This window comes from Poromitra crassiceps (genome assembly GCF_964638095.1).
Source record: "Poromitra crassiceps genome assembly, chromosome: 5".
Taxonomy (NCBI): Eukaryota; Metazoa; Chordata; class Actinopteri; order Beryciformes; family Melamphaidae; genus Poromitra; species Poromitra crassiceps.
Window position 1 is genome coordinate 51,423,069 of NC_139642.1, and position 19,625 is coordinate 51,442,693.

A 19,625-nucleotide genomic window follows, 5' to 3' on the forward strand; every position below is an offset into this window, starting at 1 on the left:
TCTTCTATTCGACAATGGCCATTAAGGCAATCAAATCAGCTTTGTAAACAATGTGTCTAGACCCAAAGCCCTGCAATAGGCCCCTCTTTTCTTTTTTTTTGCTATTCACCTTATGTAGCCCTGCCCACTTGACCTAGTTGTGTTATGACTTTCTGTTCAGTGCTCAAAACACCGTCTGTTTTACCTGCTCACTAGTACTGTACTGTCGCAGGAAGTGTAAACACAATAGGAAGTAACTGGCTGACGCCTGTGTTGGAACATAAGGTGAATAGACTCATTTCAATGGGATTTAGAGTGAGGTGTACCTCGTGTATCTCATGGTGTATCTAGTACACGATGGGTTCAGATTGCCTTCTAAAAGCATTCATCAGAAGAACGGTGGTCGTCACTGACCTCATCCTTGTCCATGTCTTCATGGTCAATCTCAAAAGAATGTGGTGGCAGCTTCTCTGCTTTAAACAGTTTCCTATGAGGGAACGAGGAGAGGAAGAGGATGGTATTGATAAGAATGCGGTAATGCTAAAATAAAGCACATGCGCAGTCCAAGAATACTGAGAGTGAAATCAAGTGATGAGGCAAAGAGAAAATGTTATGGCTTCTGAGATTAAATCAACCCACTGACTCCATTTGGCCAATGCAAATGACTGCGGCTGGCTGACTGCTCCATCTTTCTTTGTCAACAGTCGACAATAGCTGGTCTTCACTAGAAGCTGCTCCATTGATTTCACTGGCTGACCCATCTTTGTGTGCGAGCAATGGGATAAAACGCCTTTGTGTGTGTGTGTGAGCTGCAGACAGCCAGGCTGTGTGTGTGCTGTGAGCTGCAGACAGCTAGGCTGCAGGCTGTGTGTGTGCTGTGAGCTGCAGACAGCCAGGCTGTGTGTGTGCTGTGAGCTGCAGACAGCCAGGCTGTGTGTGCTGTGAGCTGCAGACAGCCAGGCTGTGTGTGTGCTGTGAGCTGCAGACAGCCAGGCTGTGTGTGCTGTGAGCTGCAGACAGCCAGGCTGTGTGTGCTGTGAGCTGCAGACAGCCAGGCTGTGTGTGCTGTGAGCTGCAGACAGCCAGGCTGTGTGTGTGTGTGCTGTGAGCTGCAGACAGCCAGGCTGCAGGCTGTGTGTGTGCTGTGAGCTGCAGACAGCCAGGCTGTGTGTGCTGTGAGCTGCAGACAGCCAGGCTGTGTGTGTGCTGTGAGCTGCAGACAGCCAGGCTGCAGGCTGTGTGTGTGCTGTGAGCTGCAGACAGCCAGGCTGTGTGTGCTGTGAGCTGCAGACAGCCAGGCTGTGTGTGTGCTGTGAGCTGCAGACAGCCAGGCTGCAGGCTGTGTGTGTGTGTGCTGTGAGCTGCAGACAGCCAGGCTGTGTGTGTGCTGTGAGCTGCAGACAGCCAGGCTGTGTGTGTGCTGTGAGCTGCAGACAGCCAGGCTGTGTGTGTGTGCTGTGAGCTGCAGACAGCCAGGCTGTGTGTGTGTGCTGTGAGCTGCAGACAGCCAGGCTGTGTGTGTGCTGTGAGCTGCAGACAGCCAGGCTGTGTGTGTGCTGTGAGCTGCAGACAGCCAGGCTGTGTGTGTGCTGTGAGCTGCAGACAGCTAGGCTGTGTGTGTGTGTGTGTGTGTGTGTGTGTGTGTGCTGTGAGCTGCAGACAGCCAGGCTGTGTGTGTGTGTGTGAGCTGCAGACAGCCAGGCTGTGTGTGTGCTGTGAGCTGCAGACAGCCAGGCTGCAGGCTGTGTGTGTGCTGTGAGCTGCAGACAGCTAGGCTGCAGGCTGTGTGTGTGTGCTGTGAGCTGCAGACAGCCAGGCTGTGTGTGTGCTGTGAGCTGCAGACAGCTAGGCTGCAGGCTGTGTGTGTGTGCTGTGAGCTGCAGACAGCCAGGCTGTGTGTGTGCTGTGAGCTGCAGACAGCCAGGCTGTGTGTGTGCTGTGAGCTGCAGACAGCCAGGCTGTGTGTGTGCTGTGAGCTGCAGACAGCCAGGCTGTGTGTGTGCTGTGAGCTGCAGACAGCCAGGCTGCAGTCTGTGTGTGTGCTGTGAGCTGCAGACAGCCAGGCTGTGTGTGTGCTGTGAGCTGCAGACAGCCAGGCTGTGTGTGTGCTGTGAGCTGCAGACAGCTAGGCTGCAGGCTGTGTGTGTGCTGTGAGCTGCAGACAGCTAGGCTGCAGGCTGTGTGTGTGCTGTGAGCTGCAGACAGCCAGGCTGTGTGTGTGCTGTGAGCTGCAGACAGCCAGGCTGCAGGCTGTGTGTGTGCTGTGAGCTGCAGACAGCCAGGCTGTGTGTGTGCTGTGAGCTGCAGACAGCCAGGCTGCAGTCTGTGTGTGTGCTGTGAGCTGCAGACAGCCAGGCTGCAGTCTGTGTGTGTGCTGTGAGGTGCAGACAGCCAGGCTGTGTGTGTGCTGTGAGCTGCAGACAGCCAGGCTGCAGTCTGTGTGTGTGCTCTGAGCTGCAGACAGCCAGGCTGCAGGCTGTGTGTGTGCGCTGTGAGGTGCAGACAGCCAGGCTGCAGTCTGTGTGTGTGCTGTGAGCTGCAGACAGCCAGGCTGTGTGTGTGCTGTGAGCTGCAGACAGCCAGGCTGCAGTCTGTGTGTGTGCTGTGAGCTGCAGACAGCCAGGCTGCAGTCTGTGTGTGTGCTGTGAGCTGCAGACAGCCAGGCTGTGTGTGTGTGTGAGCTGCAGACAGCCAGGCTGCAGGCTGTGTGTGTGCTGTGAGCTGCAGACAGCCAGGCTGCAGTCTGTGTGTGTGCTGTGAGCTGCAGACAGCCAGGCTGTGTGTGTGCTGTGAGCTGCAGACAGCCAGGCTGCAGGCTGTGTGTGTGCTGTGAGCTGCAGTCAGCCAGTCTGTGTGTGTGCTGTGAGCTGCAGACAGCCAGGCTGTGTGTGTGCTGTGAGCTGCAGACAGCCAGGCTGTGTGTGTGCTGTGAGCTGCAGACAGCCAGGCTGCAGTCTGCAGAGGACAGTATTGGCACCGACTCTAAGACTCTAGACTACAAAACAAACGTAACATACGTAGTAGTAATATGTAGTATTTTTTTCTTCTTCTACTGTATCTCCATAACGATTCCAAAAGACGAGTTAACTGAATGGAATAATTTCTTGGAATGATTGAGCACTAAAGTTGTATTAAGTTCTTCACTTTATAGCTTTATCCTGGGTATCAGTGCATAGGTCATGTGAACTGACTGAACGAATACAGTGTGGTAACCCAGGGGAGAGAAGAAGGACATTCCTGTGGTTGTGAGCAGTTATTGCAGGACTGCTCTTTGTCAGTCTCACTGGGACTGAAGAAAAGTTGACTTGATTGACTGACTAATTGTCTCACTGACTGACAGACAGCCTCACTCTAAATGGCTGACTCACTGACTCACTCACTGACTCACTCACTGACTGACTGACTGACTGACTGACTGAATGATTAGCTGACATTAAAAAAGGCACGTGAAAGTGCACATCTGTTAGATGTAGTGTCCACAGAAAGCTTTTTTGAGCTGCCAGCACCTCTCTGCAAATCATTATCTATGGTGAAGACGTACACCATGCCTGTCGTTTCAGCGCTCTCGGCGGCTAGTGTTTTTGGGCGGAGCGCTCTGGGCTCCTCAAGTAGAAAACATTTCAACTTTTGGAGAAGAGCTGTTCAGCAATGTCACTTTTTTCAACCGGCCAAGCAAAATCGAGGAAGAGGCGGGACTAAAAACATCAACAAACATGGTGGAGGAGAGGCTCTGGGTGACAATTATTGATTGCATTATCTTGTTGGGTTGATGTTAGCTTGCTATTTACCTTGTATGCTAGCTAGCTAACGTTAGCTACTAACTGTCTGTGCACTGTGTGGCTGTGCGCGTTGGAAGCATATATATATATATATATATATATATATATATATATATATATATATATATACATATATATATATATATATAAAAACACTGTCTGTGGACATGGGGCCTTGGGGTGAAATGCCCTCTGACCAAACCTCTGTTTTTCACTCAACACTGGCCACCATCTTGTTCTTGTTATCGACCTCTCAGAGCAGTGTGACAGATTATAGTTCTCATTGATGTCAGGAGCTGCTCAGCTGAGCTATGTTCCCTCTCTCTACAACACGTGTTCATGAGAAAACAGCCTGACCAAGCCATGAAGGCAAAAAACCTTAGTTCAGCATTTTCCAATTTCATTATAACATCTCAAACGTTTAAGTCAGTAGTTCTCAATGTGGGGTCCAGGACCACCAGGGGTCCATGAGGGGGTTCCGGGGGGTCCCCAGCAAACTGATGTTTGTTGTTTAGCTGCACTATTATTTCATTTACAAGAGGTTAACACCATTAGAGAATGTATATGACTGGCTTGATCATAGTCTATCTCTTATCTTTCTACCTACAATAGAGTTATGGCATTGGACAAAATGATATCCGAGAATAAAAATAATCTCAGATTTGGGTTTGAGAGTCAAAATCTCATCCAATGGGGGTCCATGGCTCTAATATAGACTAAATAAGGGTCCATGATAGGAAACAGATTGAGAATCACTGGTTGAAGTGTATAGAACAGGAGAAAAACAAGTTGACAGGATCCTCTGTCCTCTGGGACAACTTAATATTTCATTAAAGGCCAAAAGCAAAGACCTACAAAAAGCCAACAGTGTCATTATGCAAATAGAGACATACACGGCAGACGCAGTAGAGGTGATGGTAGAGTACTGTCAACACTATATTACCTGGGCAGCAGGTGGTAGTACTGTCAACACTGTATTACCTGGGCAGCAGGCGGTAGTACTGTCAATACTGTATTACCTGGGCAGCAGGCAGTAGTACTGTCAATACTGTATTACCTGGGCAGCAGGTGGTAGTACTGTCAATACTGTATTACCTGGGCAGCAGGCGGTAGTACTGTCAATACTGTATTACCTGGGCAGCAGGCGGTAGTACTGTCAACACTGTATTACCTGGGCAGCAGGCGGTAGTACTGTCAATACTGTATTACCTGGGCAGCAGGTGGTAGTACTGTCAACACTGTATTACCTGGGCAGCAGGCAGTAGTACTGTCAATACTGTATTACCTGGGCAGCAGGTGGTAGTACTGTCAATACTGTATTACCTGGGCAGCAGGTGGTAGTACTGTCAACACTGTATTACCTGGGCAGCAGGCAGTAGTACTGTCAATACTGTATTACCTGGGCAGCAGGTGGTAGTACTGTCAATACTGTATTACCTGGGCAGCAGGTGGTAGTACTGTCAATACTGTATTACCTGGGCAGCAGGCGGTAGTACTGTCAATACTGTATTACCTGGGCAGCAGGCGGTAGTACTGTCAATACTGTATTACCTGGGCAGCAGGCGGTAGTACTGTCAACACTGTATTACCTGGGCAGCAGGCGGTAGTACTGTCAATACTGTATTACCTGGGCAGCAGGTGGTAGTACTGTCAACACTGTATTACCTGGGCAGCAGGCGGTAGTACTGTCAACACTGTATTACCTGGGCAGCAGGCGGTAGTACTGTCAATACTGTATTACCTGGGCAGCAGGCGGTAGTACTGTCAATACTGTATTACCTGGGCAGCAGGCGGTAGTACTGTCAATACTGTATTACCTGGGCAGCAGGCGGTAGTACTGTCAATACTGTATTACCTGGGCAGCAGGCGGTAGTACTGTCAATACTGTATTACCTGGGCAGCAGGCGGTAGTACTGTCAATACTGTATTACCTGGGCAGCAGGCGGTAGTACTGTCAACACTGTATTACCTGGGCAGCAGGCGGTAGTACTGTCAACACTGTATTACCTGGGCAGCAGGCAGTAGTACTGTCAATACTGTATTACCTGGGCAGCAGGCGGTAGTACTGTCAATACTGTATTACCTGGGCAGCAGGCAGTAGTACTGTCAATACTGTATTACCTGGGCAGCAGGCGGTAGTCTCCAGCGTAGTCATCATACTTGAACTGGACCACATGTAGTTCAGAGTTGTAGTACTTACAGGCCTGCAGGAGGGGATGGAGAGTTAGTGGAATATGATCAAATATTCACTTTCCAAAATGATGGCTTCTCTGGGAAACTTTGACCTGGGGGAGGTCATATTTCTCCACATGATTCAGAATGCTATACCACAGGACAGATAGTGGGAGCAGTCAGACTGCGGTTCTCCCAGCAGGCCTGCTTACTCATTTGCAAGCTGGGATTCATTATTAGATTATTTAAACTACAAAAGGAATTGAATTAAGAGTCTGTCTCCCAGGAGTCTGTAAAGAAGATAATCTTTATGTCTTAATAGATTCCTTGTCTGTCCCGTGGGTTGAAATGGCAATCTGAGATGTACTGTAGGTTCTTCACCGCCTTTTTCTTTCTCAAACACATACATGCACACGCACAGTCGCACACACACACACACACACACACACACACACACACACACACACACTAGGGGTGTCAAAAATAATCGATTATAAGATGCATCACGATGCGGACGTGCACGATTCTGCATCGATTCACAAATGTAAAAAATGGAAGTACATGCAGTTGTTTATTTTAATTATGGATCATAATACAATGCAATTCCAAATGCACTTTTATTTTAAAAGTAGCCACACAGTGAGAAAAAATAAAGTGAGAAAAAATAAATCATGTATTGCGGAAAAAAGTGATGCATCGATTTAAGATGCATCGAGATGCATCGATAATCGTAATCGAATCGAATCGTAGCCCTCTGAATCGTAATCGAATCGAATCGTGAGGCCAGTGAAGATTCACAGCCCTAACACACACACACACACACACAAACACACACACACACACACACACACACACGTGGGCATGCACGCACGAACACGCAGGCGTGTGCGCACACACAGTTTCACATCCTCTCTCTGTCTGATAGTTGAATATCGGTTTTGTTGTTTTTTGTTTTTCTTTAGGTTAGAAGAGGATCCTAACCACATCAGAAACAATTAACTACAATAACAACCTCACACAGACTGGCAGATTCAAACACACACACGCGCACACACACACACACACACACACACACACACACACACACACACACACACACACACACACACACACACACACACACACACACACACACACACAATCCATCAACACTTGCAGAGAGACACGCATCTGGTTTACGTTAGAGGCATGGTGGAGGCAGGAGAAACTCCATCAGTATCAGGAGGTCCTATATGAAGAACAGTCTGAACTGACAGACCTAACCACCACTAACCAAACGGTCTTCACTCCAAACCACAGACCAGACCTTCAGATCTGCCCACTCCACCTAGTTGAGTTTTGGCTGAGATGTTGTTGTTGTTTTTTGCATTCTCCTGACTGGATTAACTCATGTTATGATTCATGCGGATCCATTTATCTCTCGTGATTGGTTGGGGGAAAATGCAATTCCTCTGGGGGATTCCCCTCATAGAAATAGCCTAAACAGAGCGCAATCTCAGACTAGAAGATGGAAAGAAGTGACAATTCAGTCTGATATCAGACTAAATCACAGTAGCTTCAGTTAAGTTTTACACACACACACACACACACACACACACACACACACACACACACACTAGTGCTGCACGATTAATCTAATCGCAATGGCAATCGCGATGTCAGCACGTGCGATTACATAACCGCAAAAGTGTGCGATTATTATTTTTTTTTCACGTCTTTTTGAGTGTGTGTGTGTGTCCTCTAACGTTACACGCGACGCAGCAAACACATGTTTCTCTGCCATCACACTGGGCATCAACACTAGCGGGAGACTTCTCCCATGCACTCCCGCAAATAAGTAATGTTATGCGCAGCAAAGTTACATCTTACCTAGAGGGAGAGAGAGAACATCCATGATCGCTAACAGCTAGCTATGCTAATAACTAGCTTGCCGTTCAGAAACGCATGTAAACAGCCGTGTGATTACTGAGAACGTCAGTAAAATAAGGAGAGAGCTGCAAGTGCTTATGCAGAACTAGTGCACGATTAAGTGCACAGTGGGTAATGACCCGCTGTGATGAAGAATATAGCGAGATTAACAAGGTTGATAGCAAAACACTGTCGCAGCTGCCAGCAGCAGCACCTCCAGGCTTCAACTAGCGTTAGCCTGTCACATGACGCCTTCATGGTCCCTCGATAAAGTATGCAGAAATATGCACGTTACCTCTCTCTCAAGAAGGGTCACGTGAGTGTGGGGTTTAAGGCCATCTGTCGCTACAAAATAAATAAACAGGGTGTACATTGTACTACTCGACAGACATGTAACTAACTTTGCCAGTCTGAGCCATCTTCTATGTGCTGTAACACAGTGCAGTTTCTATTTTTACATGTTTGGGACAGGCAAATGTCTCAAAATGTTTTATTTTTTTGTAAAGATAATTTTATTTCAAATTGTTTTATTTAATTAGTTTTAATATATTTTAAATTGTAACATATTTCATGTATTTTAGTCTGTGATACGTGAAACCGTGGTATTTTTGTCCAAGGTTATCATACCGTCAAAAACTCATGCCGGCACATCCCTAGATACCTCTTGTTTATTATATCGCAATCACAATCACAATCGCAATATTGTCCACCATAATCGCTAATCGCACCTTTACCCCAAATCGTGCAGCACTAACACACACACACACACACACACACACACACACGCCTCACCTGTCTGACCAGCAGACATTCCGCCTGTAGCTCCGCCCCCTCAGGCACGGTGGCGTGGAGAGTGCGTCTCTCCTGAGGCACCGTGGACACCTGCAGAGAGAGAGGAGGGGCTGTTAACGTGACAGGGCAGAAACTAGGGAGAGTCCGCAATACTGCAGTCAGTATGCAATACTTATATTAGTGTTGATTAGAAAATATTTTATATCCTAAGGGATCATTTAGCCTGACATGCAAAAATATATGCAGTCAATTAATGTAATATTATTTCTTTATTCCTTCGGTCTTGACCGCCGCCTTGATTACAGAGAAGCTGCATAGCTTTGGTCCTTCAAAGTCCAACCCTTAATTATGTATTTCCATTCTCAGCCCTGATTGGACTTATAGCTATTCATCTAGCTTATGAAACATTCAACTCTAATTACAGAGCATTGGACAATCCTTTACACAGAAAATCAACTTTCAGTCTTTTCGCTGGATGTTCATATTCAGACAGAGGTATAGGAATCTCCTTCCAAATGATGAAGGCATTGAAAATCTGTCCGCAATAAAGATCTGTGTGCGTGACCAGAGTCCGGCTTTGATTTATACAAGCCAATCAGCTGGCTGCAACGCTGCGCTCACAAACCAGCTGGCAGAGCAGCAACTCTCGTGAATGGCGTTTTCACATTTAGCAATACTCCAATACGCCAAAGCCACTCTCACTTTCAATTATGGAAATTGACTGTAGGCTGCAAGACAAAGCATATCAGAGGAGATTGTTTTGTAGCCAGAAAGAGCTTGGAACCAGTAGAGTCATGCATTAAAACATCAACTCCAGGGTCCACACAAGCAGACAATACTCCTTTAGCACAAGCAGCCGATTAAGCCATCTTACTGTTCAGTGGATCTGTGTGTGTCTGCAGGAACACATTAGCACGTAATGAAGTGCTGAAGGGAGGTGGAGAGCATGAAGCCGGCTGTAATGAAAAGACCGCAAATCTAAATATGACGCATGAAACTATGAATAAGTGGTGGGTGGGGCCGGGGGGAGTGTTTGTGTTTGCACACACTCCTCTATTTATGTGTTGCTGTAGCGTTGTAAACAACATCACTCTATCACTGTCAAATTGACTGTGATAGCTTGCTATAATAACCGTAAACACCATGGTTGAAATGTTTGGTAGCCTCTACATCTCGTGCATTTGTATCGTTACTGCTCGTCATTCTCAAAATTAGAAATTCATATTTAGATTTCGTGTAAAACCCCTTGCTTCCTGTTGCAAACACAGGAACACACACTTTTGAAACTATTTTTCACTCGTTCCGTCATCTATGAGAAGTTAAGCTCCATTTAGCTCGCAAACAATGTAGAATGCAGTGTAGCGTTTGCCAATCGATGGTCTTGTTTTAGGGTAATTATACTAGTGTTGGTGTTAATGTGGTAATGGCTTACTGATGTGTTACACTGACAAATGTAGCGCCTTTAAAGAGATGCTAAAACGTTTTTCCACTTTTTTTCTGGTGAAAATCAATGTATTAAGGGAAATTGGGAATTTAGTAGTGTTGTTGATGAATCCAGGTCAAAATCCAGACATTGAGTGCCAATCTGAGGAATTCTTCAAAATAGTAGGGCTGTGGCGATTCACTTATCTCCCGATTCGATACTATCACGATTCTTGGGTGCCGATTCGATTTATATTGCGATTCTTAAGTATTGCGATTCTACGATTATTGCGATTCGATATTACGATTTATTGCGATTTTTGTTTATTTTTTTCTTTTCTTTTTTCAGTTTGTTTGCTTTTTTACACTAGATTAGAACATGGGAAAAGTTGAATCATACACTAGAGACTGTATATTATATATCATGAGTAGGGCTGGGCAATATAGTTAAAAACAGGGGCGGACTGAGATCATAATTCAGGCCGGGCATTAGATACCAAGCAGGCCAGGCCGATATGGGCCAACGCGCGTGAAATTTGGGCCGTTTGAAGCCAGATTTGGGCCGTTTGAAGTCCAATTTTACAATGAGATGCACCCACTTTAACCCTGAAGTGTAATTATTACTTCAGACTAACTAATAAAGTAATAAAACCACTAGTAAACCAGTAGGCGGCGCCTGGCCTGCTGTTCAGTGAGTGGCCTGACTGCAAGCACCCAAAAAAAAAAAAAAAAAAAAAAAAAATTTTTTTTTTTTTTTTAATTTGCGATTATCGATTCTGGAATAAAAGATCGATCCAAAAAATCGTGACATTAAAAATCGCGATACTTAGGTGAATCGATTTTTTCCCCCACCCCTACAAAATAGCATTTACCGTAAATTCCGGACTATAAGCCGCACCTTTTTTCCCGTTTTTTGGCCTTTTTTGGCCCCTGCGGCTTATATAACGGTGCGGCTTATCTATGGATTTTTTCAACAAAAAAAAAAAAAAAAAAAAAAAAAAAAAATCTCTCTTTTTTAGCACTCTTTCTAACTATAAATCCTATATAACTATAATAAGTTTTAATTTCCTCTCTTGCCCTCTTTTCACCACACTGTATGACACTGTGTGCACTGTGTGCACTGTAAAAAACAACACAGGTGGTGTTGTGTTATGTTGTTTTGTTGAAATGTTAATAAATGGGAGCTTCCTCAAACAGCCATCTCTTTCCCGACAATCCCCTCTGTGCATGAACCCTTACATATGGTAATTAAACATTAAAACACAAAAAAAAAAAAAAAAAAATACCATTAAAACACCCGCGGCTTATAGTCCGGTGCGGCTTATATAAGAAAAAAATAGTCAACTTTGCAGGTGCGGCTTATACACCGGTGCGGCTTATAGTCCGGAATTTACGGTAAACCCACTTAAATGTTTGGTGAAGCCTGACACCCAAAGGTGAAAAGCAGTGCTCTGACCTGGACCTCTTGCTGCCTGAACCTCCTCCCACCACTGGCTGGTCTCAGGGGTTTGTGACAACAGGTGGCGACATCACAAACCACCACACCACTCTCTTCATGGTGTTCCACTCTTCATGGCGGTTTGGTTTAGTTAAAGGTGGTGTGAGACCATCTCTGACGCAGGGGATGACTGTCGCCAAGAGACTCATTCTAAAGGAGTGGAAGTCCCACTCTCCACCATCTTTTCAGTTGTGGCTGACGGACACGGTTTCGGTTGTGCGCATGGAGAGACTCGGGTACATGAGGGCGAACTCACTTCGTGAAGTTCTCGACTATTTGGGACCCGTTCCTGGCCTACTTTGACGAGGTTAGAAATGAGTGACTCGTCCAGCTCCTTAATTTATTATTATTATCATTATTTTTTTTACAAGCACCTAAGCTCCTTACACGTCTGGTAGCACTGTGTTGTAATGTCGGTATGTGTTGTTTGCTTTTTTTGTTTTTGTTTTTGTTTTGTGTGTGTGTGTATCTGAGTTTGTTTCACTTTTGTTCTGAAGATTGGAAAATAAATATTGAAAAAAAAAAAGGTGGTGTGAGACGAGTCACGTTTGTCCCCCCATACGTTCTGCTCGCTCACACACTCACGCACACACGCACGCACGCTTACCGAGAAGTCATTGTCAGGGAAGAGGAGCAGGTCTCTGAGAGGGTCTTCCTTCAGCTCGTCTCCCAGCTCAGAGATGACGGCTTCATAGTCAAGAGGATCGATCAGCTTAGGCTTCTCCTGCTGCAGTGGGACACAAACAGACATCATATATCCATCAGTATTCAGAATGCATGTGTTTGGATGTTTTCAAGATGAATTATTTTATTTTATATCTCATTATCTACTACGAGACAGGGTGACAGCAGAGAAATAATAAGCTACAGTATAAGAACTGCAGTACTACACGGTTTACCAAACAAGTCCTCTAGGGGTGGACAGTACAGCAGTAGTGTAACAAGTCCTCTAGGGGTGGACAGTACAGGAGCAGTGTAACAAGTCCTCTAGGGGTGGACAGTACAGCAGCAGTGTAACAAGTCCTCTAGGGGTGGACAGTACAGCAGCATGTAACAAGTCCTCTAGGGGTGGACAGTATAGCAGCAGTGTAACAAGTCCTCTAGGGGTGGACAGTACAGCAGCAGTGTAACAAGTCCTCTAGGGGTGGACAGTACAGCAGCATGTAACAAGTCCTCTAGGGGAGGACAGTACAGCAGCAGTGCAACAAGTCCTCTAGGGGTGGAGAGTACAGCAGCAGTGTAACAAGTCATCTAGGGGTGGTGGACAGTACAGCAGCAGTGTAACAAGTCATCTAGGGGTGGACAGTAGAGCAGCAGTGTAACAAGTCCTCTAGGGGTGGACAGTACAGCAGCAGTGTAACAAGTCATCTAGGGGTGGTGGACAGTACAGCAGCAGTGTAACAAGTCATCTAGGGGTGGTGGACAGTACAGCAGCAGTGTAACAAGTCCTCTAGGGGTGGACAGTACAGCAGCAGTGTAACAAGTCCTCTAGGGGTGGACAGTACAGCAGCAGTGCAACAAGTCATCTAGGGGTGGACAGTACAGCAGCAGTGTAACAAGTCCTCTAGGGGTGGACAGTACAGCAGCAGTGCAACAAGTCATCTAGGGGTGGACAGTACAGCAGCAGTGTAACAAGTCCTCTAGGGGTGGACAGTACAGCAGCAGTGTAACAAGTCCTCTAGGGGTGGACAGTATAGCAGCAGTGTAACAAGTCCTCTAGGGGTGGAGAGTACAGCAGCAGTGTAACAAGTCCTCTAGGGGTGGAGAGTACAGCAGCAGTGTAACAAGTCCTCTAGGGGTGGAGAGTACAGCAGCAGTGTAACAAGTCCTCTAGGGGTGGAGAGTACAGCAGCAGTGTAACAAGTCCTCTAGGGGTGGACAGTACAACAGCAGTGTAACAAGTCCTCTAGGGGTGGACAGTACAGCAGCAGTGTAACAAGTCCTCTAGGGGTGGACAGTACAGCAGCAGTGTAACAAGTCCTCTAGGGGTGGACAGTACAGCAGCAGTGTAACAAGTCCTCTAGGGGTGGACAGTACAGCAGCAGTGTAACAAGCAGGCCAATTGCCAAAAGGGTCTTAGAGATGACAATAGTCACAGTCAATTATACATAGCCAAGACGCAATCTCAGATGTCTGGATGAAAGCCATTAACGTGCCATTTCCTGTGTTTCTCCATGACATCACCAGGAGCTAAAAGCAGTGCAGAGGAAGTAGCAGATGAAGTGGTAATGGGAGGCTATGCTACACCACACGGCAGAGTTGCACAAAATATATATGTGAAGTGGTTTGAAACTTTGCACTGTGATTATATTCGAGTTGGGATAGCATAGCGTCATTTAACTTATGTCACCCATACGACTAGCCTCAAATGTGAAAATAGCACCACACATAAGATAAACTAATCAACAGATGGTTGTTAGCGAATAGTCCTCCTTATCCTTTATTAACATAGAGAATATAAACCACCAAATGACACCTTGCAAAATGATCAGTGAACATCAGAGAAAACGATACGTTCACAATAGATTAGACTTTGCTCAAAGATTACAGCTTAGAAAATAATTTCTGAAGGATTGCGGATTGGATAAGAAGAAAACATGGCATTAAAAACATGTGTTGAACAGATCGAGGACAATGGTAGATTATGTCTGTCTGCCAGAGAACAACAGCGCAGCGGGAGTAAAACATTTGAGCTGAAAGAGGCTGTGGTCGTGGAGGGGGGAGGAAGTACTGATCGTTGAGATTCTGTTCACACGCAGACGGTTAAGGCCCGGGTTTTACCCACACAACAGATTCTGTTCACAGGCCGACGGTTAAGGCCAGGGGTTTACCCACACAACAGCTACCTTTACTGTACAGAGAGTGTCAGAGAGAAAAGCCCTTGGCACTGACTCCACCAACACCGACCACAGGGGGAAGAAGACAAGAGTGTAGGAAAGTCCACAGATCGCCAGAAAAGGTGATGCTCGCCTTAGGGCAGCCCCATTATTAATAGTTAAAGGAACATTCCGGTGAATTTCAACCAGTTTTGTATCATTACATCAGTAGTGTATCTGTTACGTGGGAGTGTCTGTGCTTGATTGTTCCTCTCCAGGCCCTCCCCCCTGTGCTGTGGCACCTGTGCAGGAGAGCACAGGTGTACTCACTCTGCCAATCAGAGGCTGCAGCTTAAAACCATGGAGAGACAGACAGTCAGCCGCAGTGGGCCATCGTGACAGCTTGGTGCTGTGTGTTGGTGTATACCAAATTCCTTACAGCTTGGTGCCGTGTGTTGGGGCTTCCCAAAACTGTGTTGCACACAGCATTGTGTGCTGTGTGCGTGGTGCTTAGCACTTGTGGACCGGTGTCGGTCAAAGAAAGCTTTCTTAACTCTTCTAGAGAGTGTGACTCTCAGATTGAGAGTGGGGCGCCTGGTGACTCTCTTTGAGAGTGTGATCATTCTATTTGTCTAAACCTAGCTTTTGTGTTATTAACCACTCTTCCTCCATTTCAGGAAGCAGTCTTAACCTGTTCCTTTTCGCAGACGACTCCACCCTCCTGTTCTTTCACAAGGACAGGGGGGAGATCGAAAGGAAATCGAGCAGTGAGCTTCACAGTGTTAGTGTGTGGCTCTCGGACAACAAATTATCACTTCATCTGGGGGAAACGGAGTCTATTTTATTTTTCGTCAAATTTTAATTTACAAAAGTCCCCTGGGTTTAAAATTATGGTGGGTGACGTTACTGACGTAGCTGTTAACACCAAGGAGGAGATTACGTACCTTGGCTGCATTTTAGATAACAAACTCTCTGGAGAGAGCATGGCCTCAAAAGTAATTTCCAAAGTAAATCAAAAAACCAAATTCTTAGCCAGAATTTCATCCTTCATAGACAAGAGCGCCCTCGAAACCTTGGCAAATGCTCTGATTCAATGTCATTTTGACTATGCTTGCTCCTCCTGGTTCACGGCAATCACCATAAAACTTAAAAACAGGCTTCAGACATCTCAGAATAAATTATTACGGGTTATCCTGAAACTGCATCCCAGAGACCATCTCCTCCCCTCTCACTTCCTTAGCCTTAGGTGGCTCAGAGTGGAGGAGAGGGTTTCTCAGATCAAACTGTGCATGGTTTTCAGGATTTTTAAACGGGAGGCTCCTCGCTACCTCTCTTGACTACCGTACTTCTGTAAAGTCAGTGATGTACATGGCTACTCCACAAGAGGAAGCACCTCCAACATTGTTCCCCCCAAATTTAAATCTTTAAAGGGTAAATGTACCTTCTCTTACTCAGCAGCTATTTTATGGAACAAACTCCCTGAGAGTATAAAGACCTTTAATTCCAGGTTTTCTTTTAAGCTCGCCTTGAAAAAATGGCTGGTTGGTTCCCAAATGGGTTCCTAACCTTTTATTTTTCTTTTGTCTCTTGTATGCACGCAGTTTTTAAACCCTAGGTAGGTCTTTGATTTATTATGAGCTGGTCTCTCTTTTTATTTATTGATTGGTGCATTTTTTTGTTATTTAAATAACCATTCAGTCAATGACTAATCAGTCATTGAGTGTATGGTTGTGTTGTTAAATGTTTCATTGTTTGTGTTTGTTGCCCGCGCACACACGCGCTCACACCTGCACACATATTCACTCCACTTGTCCCACACAAAGGACCACAATGGAAACAAGCCCTTGGGCTTTATTGTGTTTTATTCCTTTTGATCAATATTTTTGCTGTATTGTCTTGCACAATTCTGCTCTTATTGAATCAATAAAGTTATCAATCAATCAATCCTCAGTTGGTCCAATTTGTACCTTTTTATTTAACATTATTTTAGTAATAAAATCTGATTATTCTAAATGATCTCTGTCTCCTTTGTCCCCCGGTTTGTTGTGTTTCATACGTTACATCCTTTCTCCCCTGGTCAAACTTGGGAACGTAACAGTATCAGAAAACTATAAACAGTTTTACAGGCATTCATTTAGTGTGACAGTTATTGAGAGTTGATTTGAGTGAAGTTGTGGACCAGTGATGTCATTTGTCACTGGTCCACAACCTAACTCAAATCAACAACAATAACTCAATCTCAATAACTGTCACGCTAAATGAATGACTTCAAAACCATTTACAGTTTTCTGACATACTGCCGATGTAATGATACAAAGCTGGTTGAAAATCGCCTGAGTGTTGCTTTAAGGTTAGATTACAACAATGGCGCTCTGCCTGAAATCTATTAAAACATAAAAGTACTACCTATACCAAACATAATATTGTATATGGTTCATGTACTCATTAAAAAACAAAAATAAACAAAAACATATGGAGCATTCAAAAACAATACATTGTCAGCATTCTACATTTGACTATATCCAGAACCTTCCTAACTCCAAACACTGATGCTTGTCATTCGTCTGGATAACTTCATGATCATCTGCACAGCATTCACTACTACAGTAGTAGAGGTTCTGCTTCTGGTTCAAATTTCAAAATGGATTAAACAAGGTGTTTTAGGGCTTTGGCTAATCTTTGGTCCATGAATGAAGTCTAATATTGGTTAACAAAAAAACGTTCCTACCCTCACCTATGGTCATGAAGGATGGGTCATGGCCAACAGAACAAGCTCGCGGCTACATGCGGCCGGAATGTTTTTTCTCAGGCGGGTGGCTGGCATCTCCCTTAGGGACAAGGTGAGAAGCTCAGTCATCTGTGAGGGACTCGGAGTAGAGCCGCTGCTCCTTCGCTTACAAAGGAGCCAGTTGAGGTGGTTCGGGCATCTGGTAAGGATGCCACCTGGTCATGTCCCTAGGGAAGTGTTCCAGACATGTCCAGCTGGGAGGAGGCAGACCGAGGGCTAGGTGGAGAGATTATCTCCACGCTGGCCTGGGAACGCCTTCAGATCCCCCAGCCAGAGCTGGCTAATGTGGCCAGGAAAAGGGAAGCTTGGGGTCCCCTGCTGGAACTGCTACCTCCACGACCTGATCCCGGATAAGTGGTTGAAGATGGATGGATGACAATAAATTCGAAATAAAATAAAATAAAAAATAAATCCTCTACACACACACTATTTTTGTTAACAAAATCACTTTTTAAGTTCTCAACCATTTTTGACATCAACAAAAACGTTAACATCTCAAGTTTAAATCACAATTGCAATAATGTGTCCGATAAATCACAATTTGATTTGATTTTTTTGGTCAATATCTTTCAGCCCTACTTCTGGTGTCTACTCAATCCAACTAGTAAAGCTGTAGTTCACACTGGCTTTTTCCAACATGCTGCTGTTGAAGAAAACATATCCTGTAAATGTATTTCAAATTTGCTACTCTAAATAAAAAACTATCATGAGCACAACAACGGCAGAGAAAACCATTCAGAAAGACAGACAGATTAGCCGAGGTTAAAGTTATGACGTCAATCATCATAGTCACAACCTGGTCTACATTTGGAGTCAAAATGTATATGAACACCCTCAGATGGTGCCTTCTGGCATCTGGCATGTGATGTCAGATGAGCTTTCACTGACAAGCTGACAGCTCTCAGATGGTGGAACACGGTAACATCTGCTAGACGTGTATCGCTTTCTCTCTCAACTTCAAACTATGAACCTGTCACGCATGCTGCAAGGGACGGTAACATACAAATCCCACATTGGCACAAGGAGAGGAAATGAGGCAGACAAAGACATCCTCATGTCATAAATGCTGATACTACAGAAAAGATGAATATGGGCTATGAGTATTATATAACGGCAGAGATGAATTCGGCTGCCGCTGCAGACAATCATCACAATGATAGCTAAAGAACGTAAGAGACGCAAATATGAAGAGGAATATCAAACATTTAAAAGAAGACCGGCGGGAACTCAAGTTTTTCTTCGTGTCCATGGGTTTGGGAAAATTAATCTGTCTGCTTTGTGTTAACGTCAGTTCAGAATTCAAAAGGTCCAATTTTCAGCGCCATCACAAAACAAAGCACGCGAGGTTCTGAGCTGGCGAGACGCAAACAGAACCAAACTGGTTGGGACGATTTTGGATTGTGACTCTTGCAACGACAACAAAATTGTCAATGTGGCTCCTGAGTAGGGCAAGGTTGAGTACCACTGGTGTAGCAGGCTATAAATTACATTTACAGCAGGCAGGCACACACATGTCATTGATAGCAAAACCCTAAACCACAACGTGGCAGTCATTTAATTCTAGATCATTTGAATCTATTAGTGTAAAATACCTGGTTATATAATGATACGACTAACTGAGACAGAAAGAGACGATACGTACAATACTCAGGCGGTTGAAATGATTCGATCTCACTCGTTTGTTCTTGATTTTCCTTCTGAAGGTGATTTTGCTCCTGAAGCTCATATTCCACACAGAGCAGACACCTGTCTGCTATCTACTGTAACTCCAACAGAGAGCGGCTCAAGTCAGAGGCAACGCTACAAGTGAAACAAAACACACGTTGAGGACATGTGCTCTGTCAGAAGCAGAACTAGCGTTCAGCGGGTGTGGCAGGCACGTCAGAGAGCGCGTGGATGTGTGGAGGAAGTGAACGTGTGATGTATGTCGCGGAACTGCATACACATTATGTATATTATCACACACACACACACACACACACACACGAGGAATCACCGGGTAAACGAAAAACTATAGAACCACCCTCTCCACTTTGTACAATTCATATTTATTCTCTCCTCGATCACTTTGTGACCATTTTCAGGAGACTTAAAGCGATCATATGGACTGAAGAAATGAAAAGCGGGGGTTACCGGCTCACACTAAATTCAAGTTAAAGTTCACCTTTATTCTCGTTCAAGCTATACACAAGGCACAGCAGAAACAAAATTACGATTGCGTGATCCAAATTGCTTCTACACTCGCTGCCATACTGCAAAACACACACAATAAGCAACTGCTTCTCTCTCTACAGGCAAACACTATCATGTACTCACACCTTCTCACTCAAAGCGACGTTCACTTCACTCTGTGCGTCTTATCTCCTTCTGGTCGTGGTTATCAATAGCACAGCGTCAGCATGCACCCACGTACTGTACATACATGCACACCGACAACGCTCAACCACCAAGTTCCTTCATTAAATCCAGGG

At 45.2% G+C, this 19,625-nt stretch overlaps 1 protein-coding gene across 7 annotated transcripts in view; it reads right to left on the reverse strand.

The window, feature by feature from the left end:
* Positions 1 to 19,625, reverse strand: part of dock10 (dedicator of cytokinesis 10) — a 241,720-nt gene that overhangs the window by 40,914 nt on the left and 181,181 nt on the right. For 5 of the 7 annotated variants that reach the window (XM_083637499.1, XM_083637503.1, XM_083637502.1 and 2 more), the window contains exons 2-5: positions 12,158 to 12,277; positions 8,631 to 8,720; positions 5,880 to 5,962; positions 394 to 466 (exon numbers count right to left, since the gene is read on the reverse strand). In XM_083637499.1, the coding sequence (XP_083493625.1) occupies positions 394 to 466; positions 5,880 to 5,962; positions 8,631 to 8,720; positions 12,158 to 12,277 (366 nt within the window). Of the gene's footprint in view, positions 1 to 393; positions 467 to 5,879; positions 5,963 to 8,630; positions 8,721 to 12,157; positions 12,278 to 18,796; positions 18,900 to 19,625 lie in introns of those variants that run through there. The other 2 variants (XM_083637504.1, XM_083637500.1) reach the window with 1 other exon arrangement.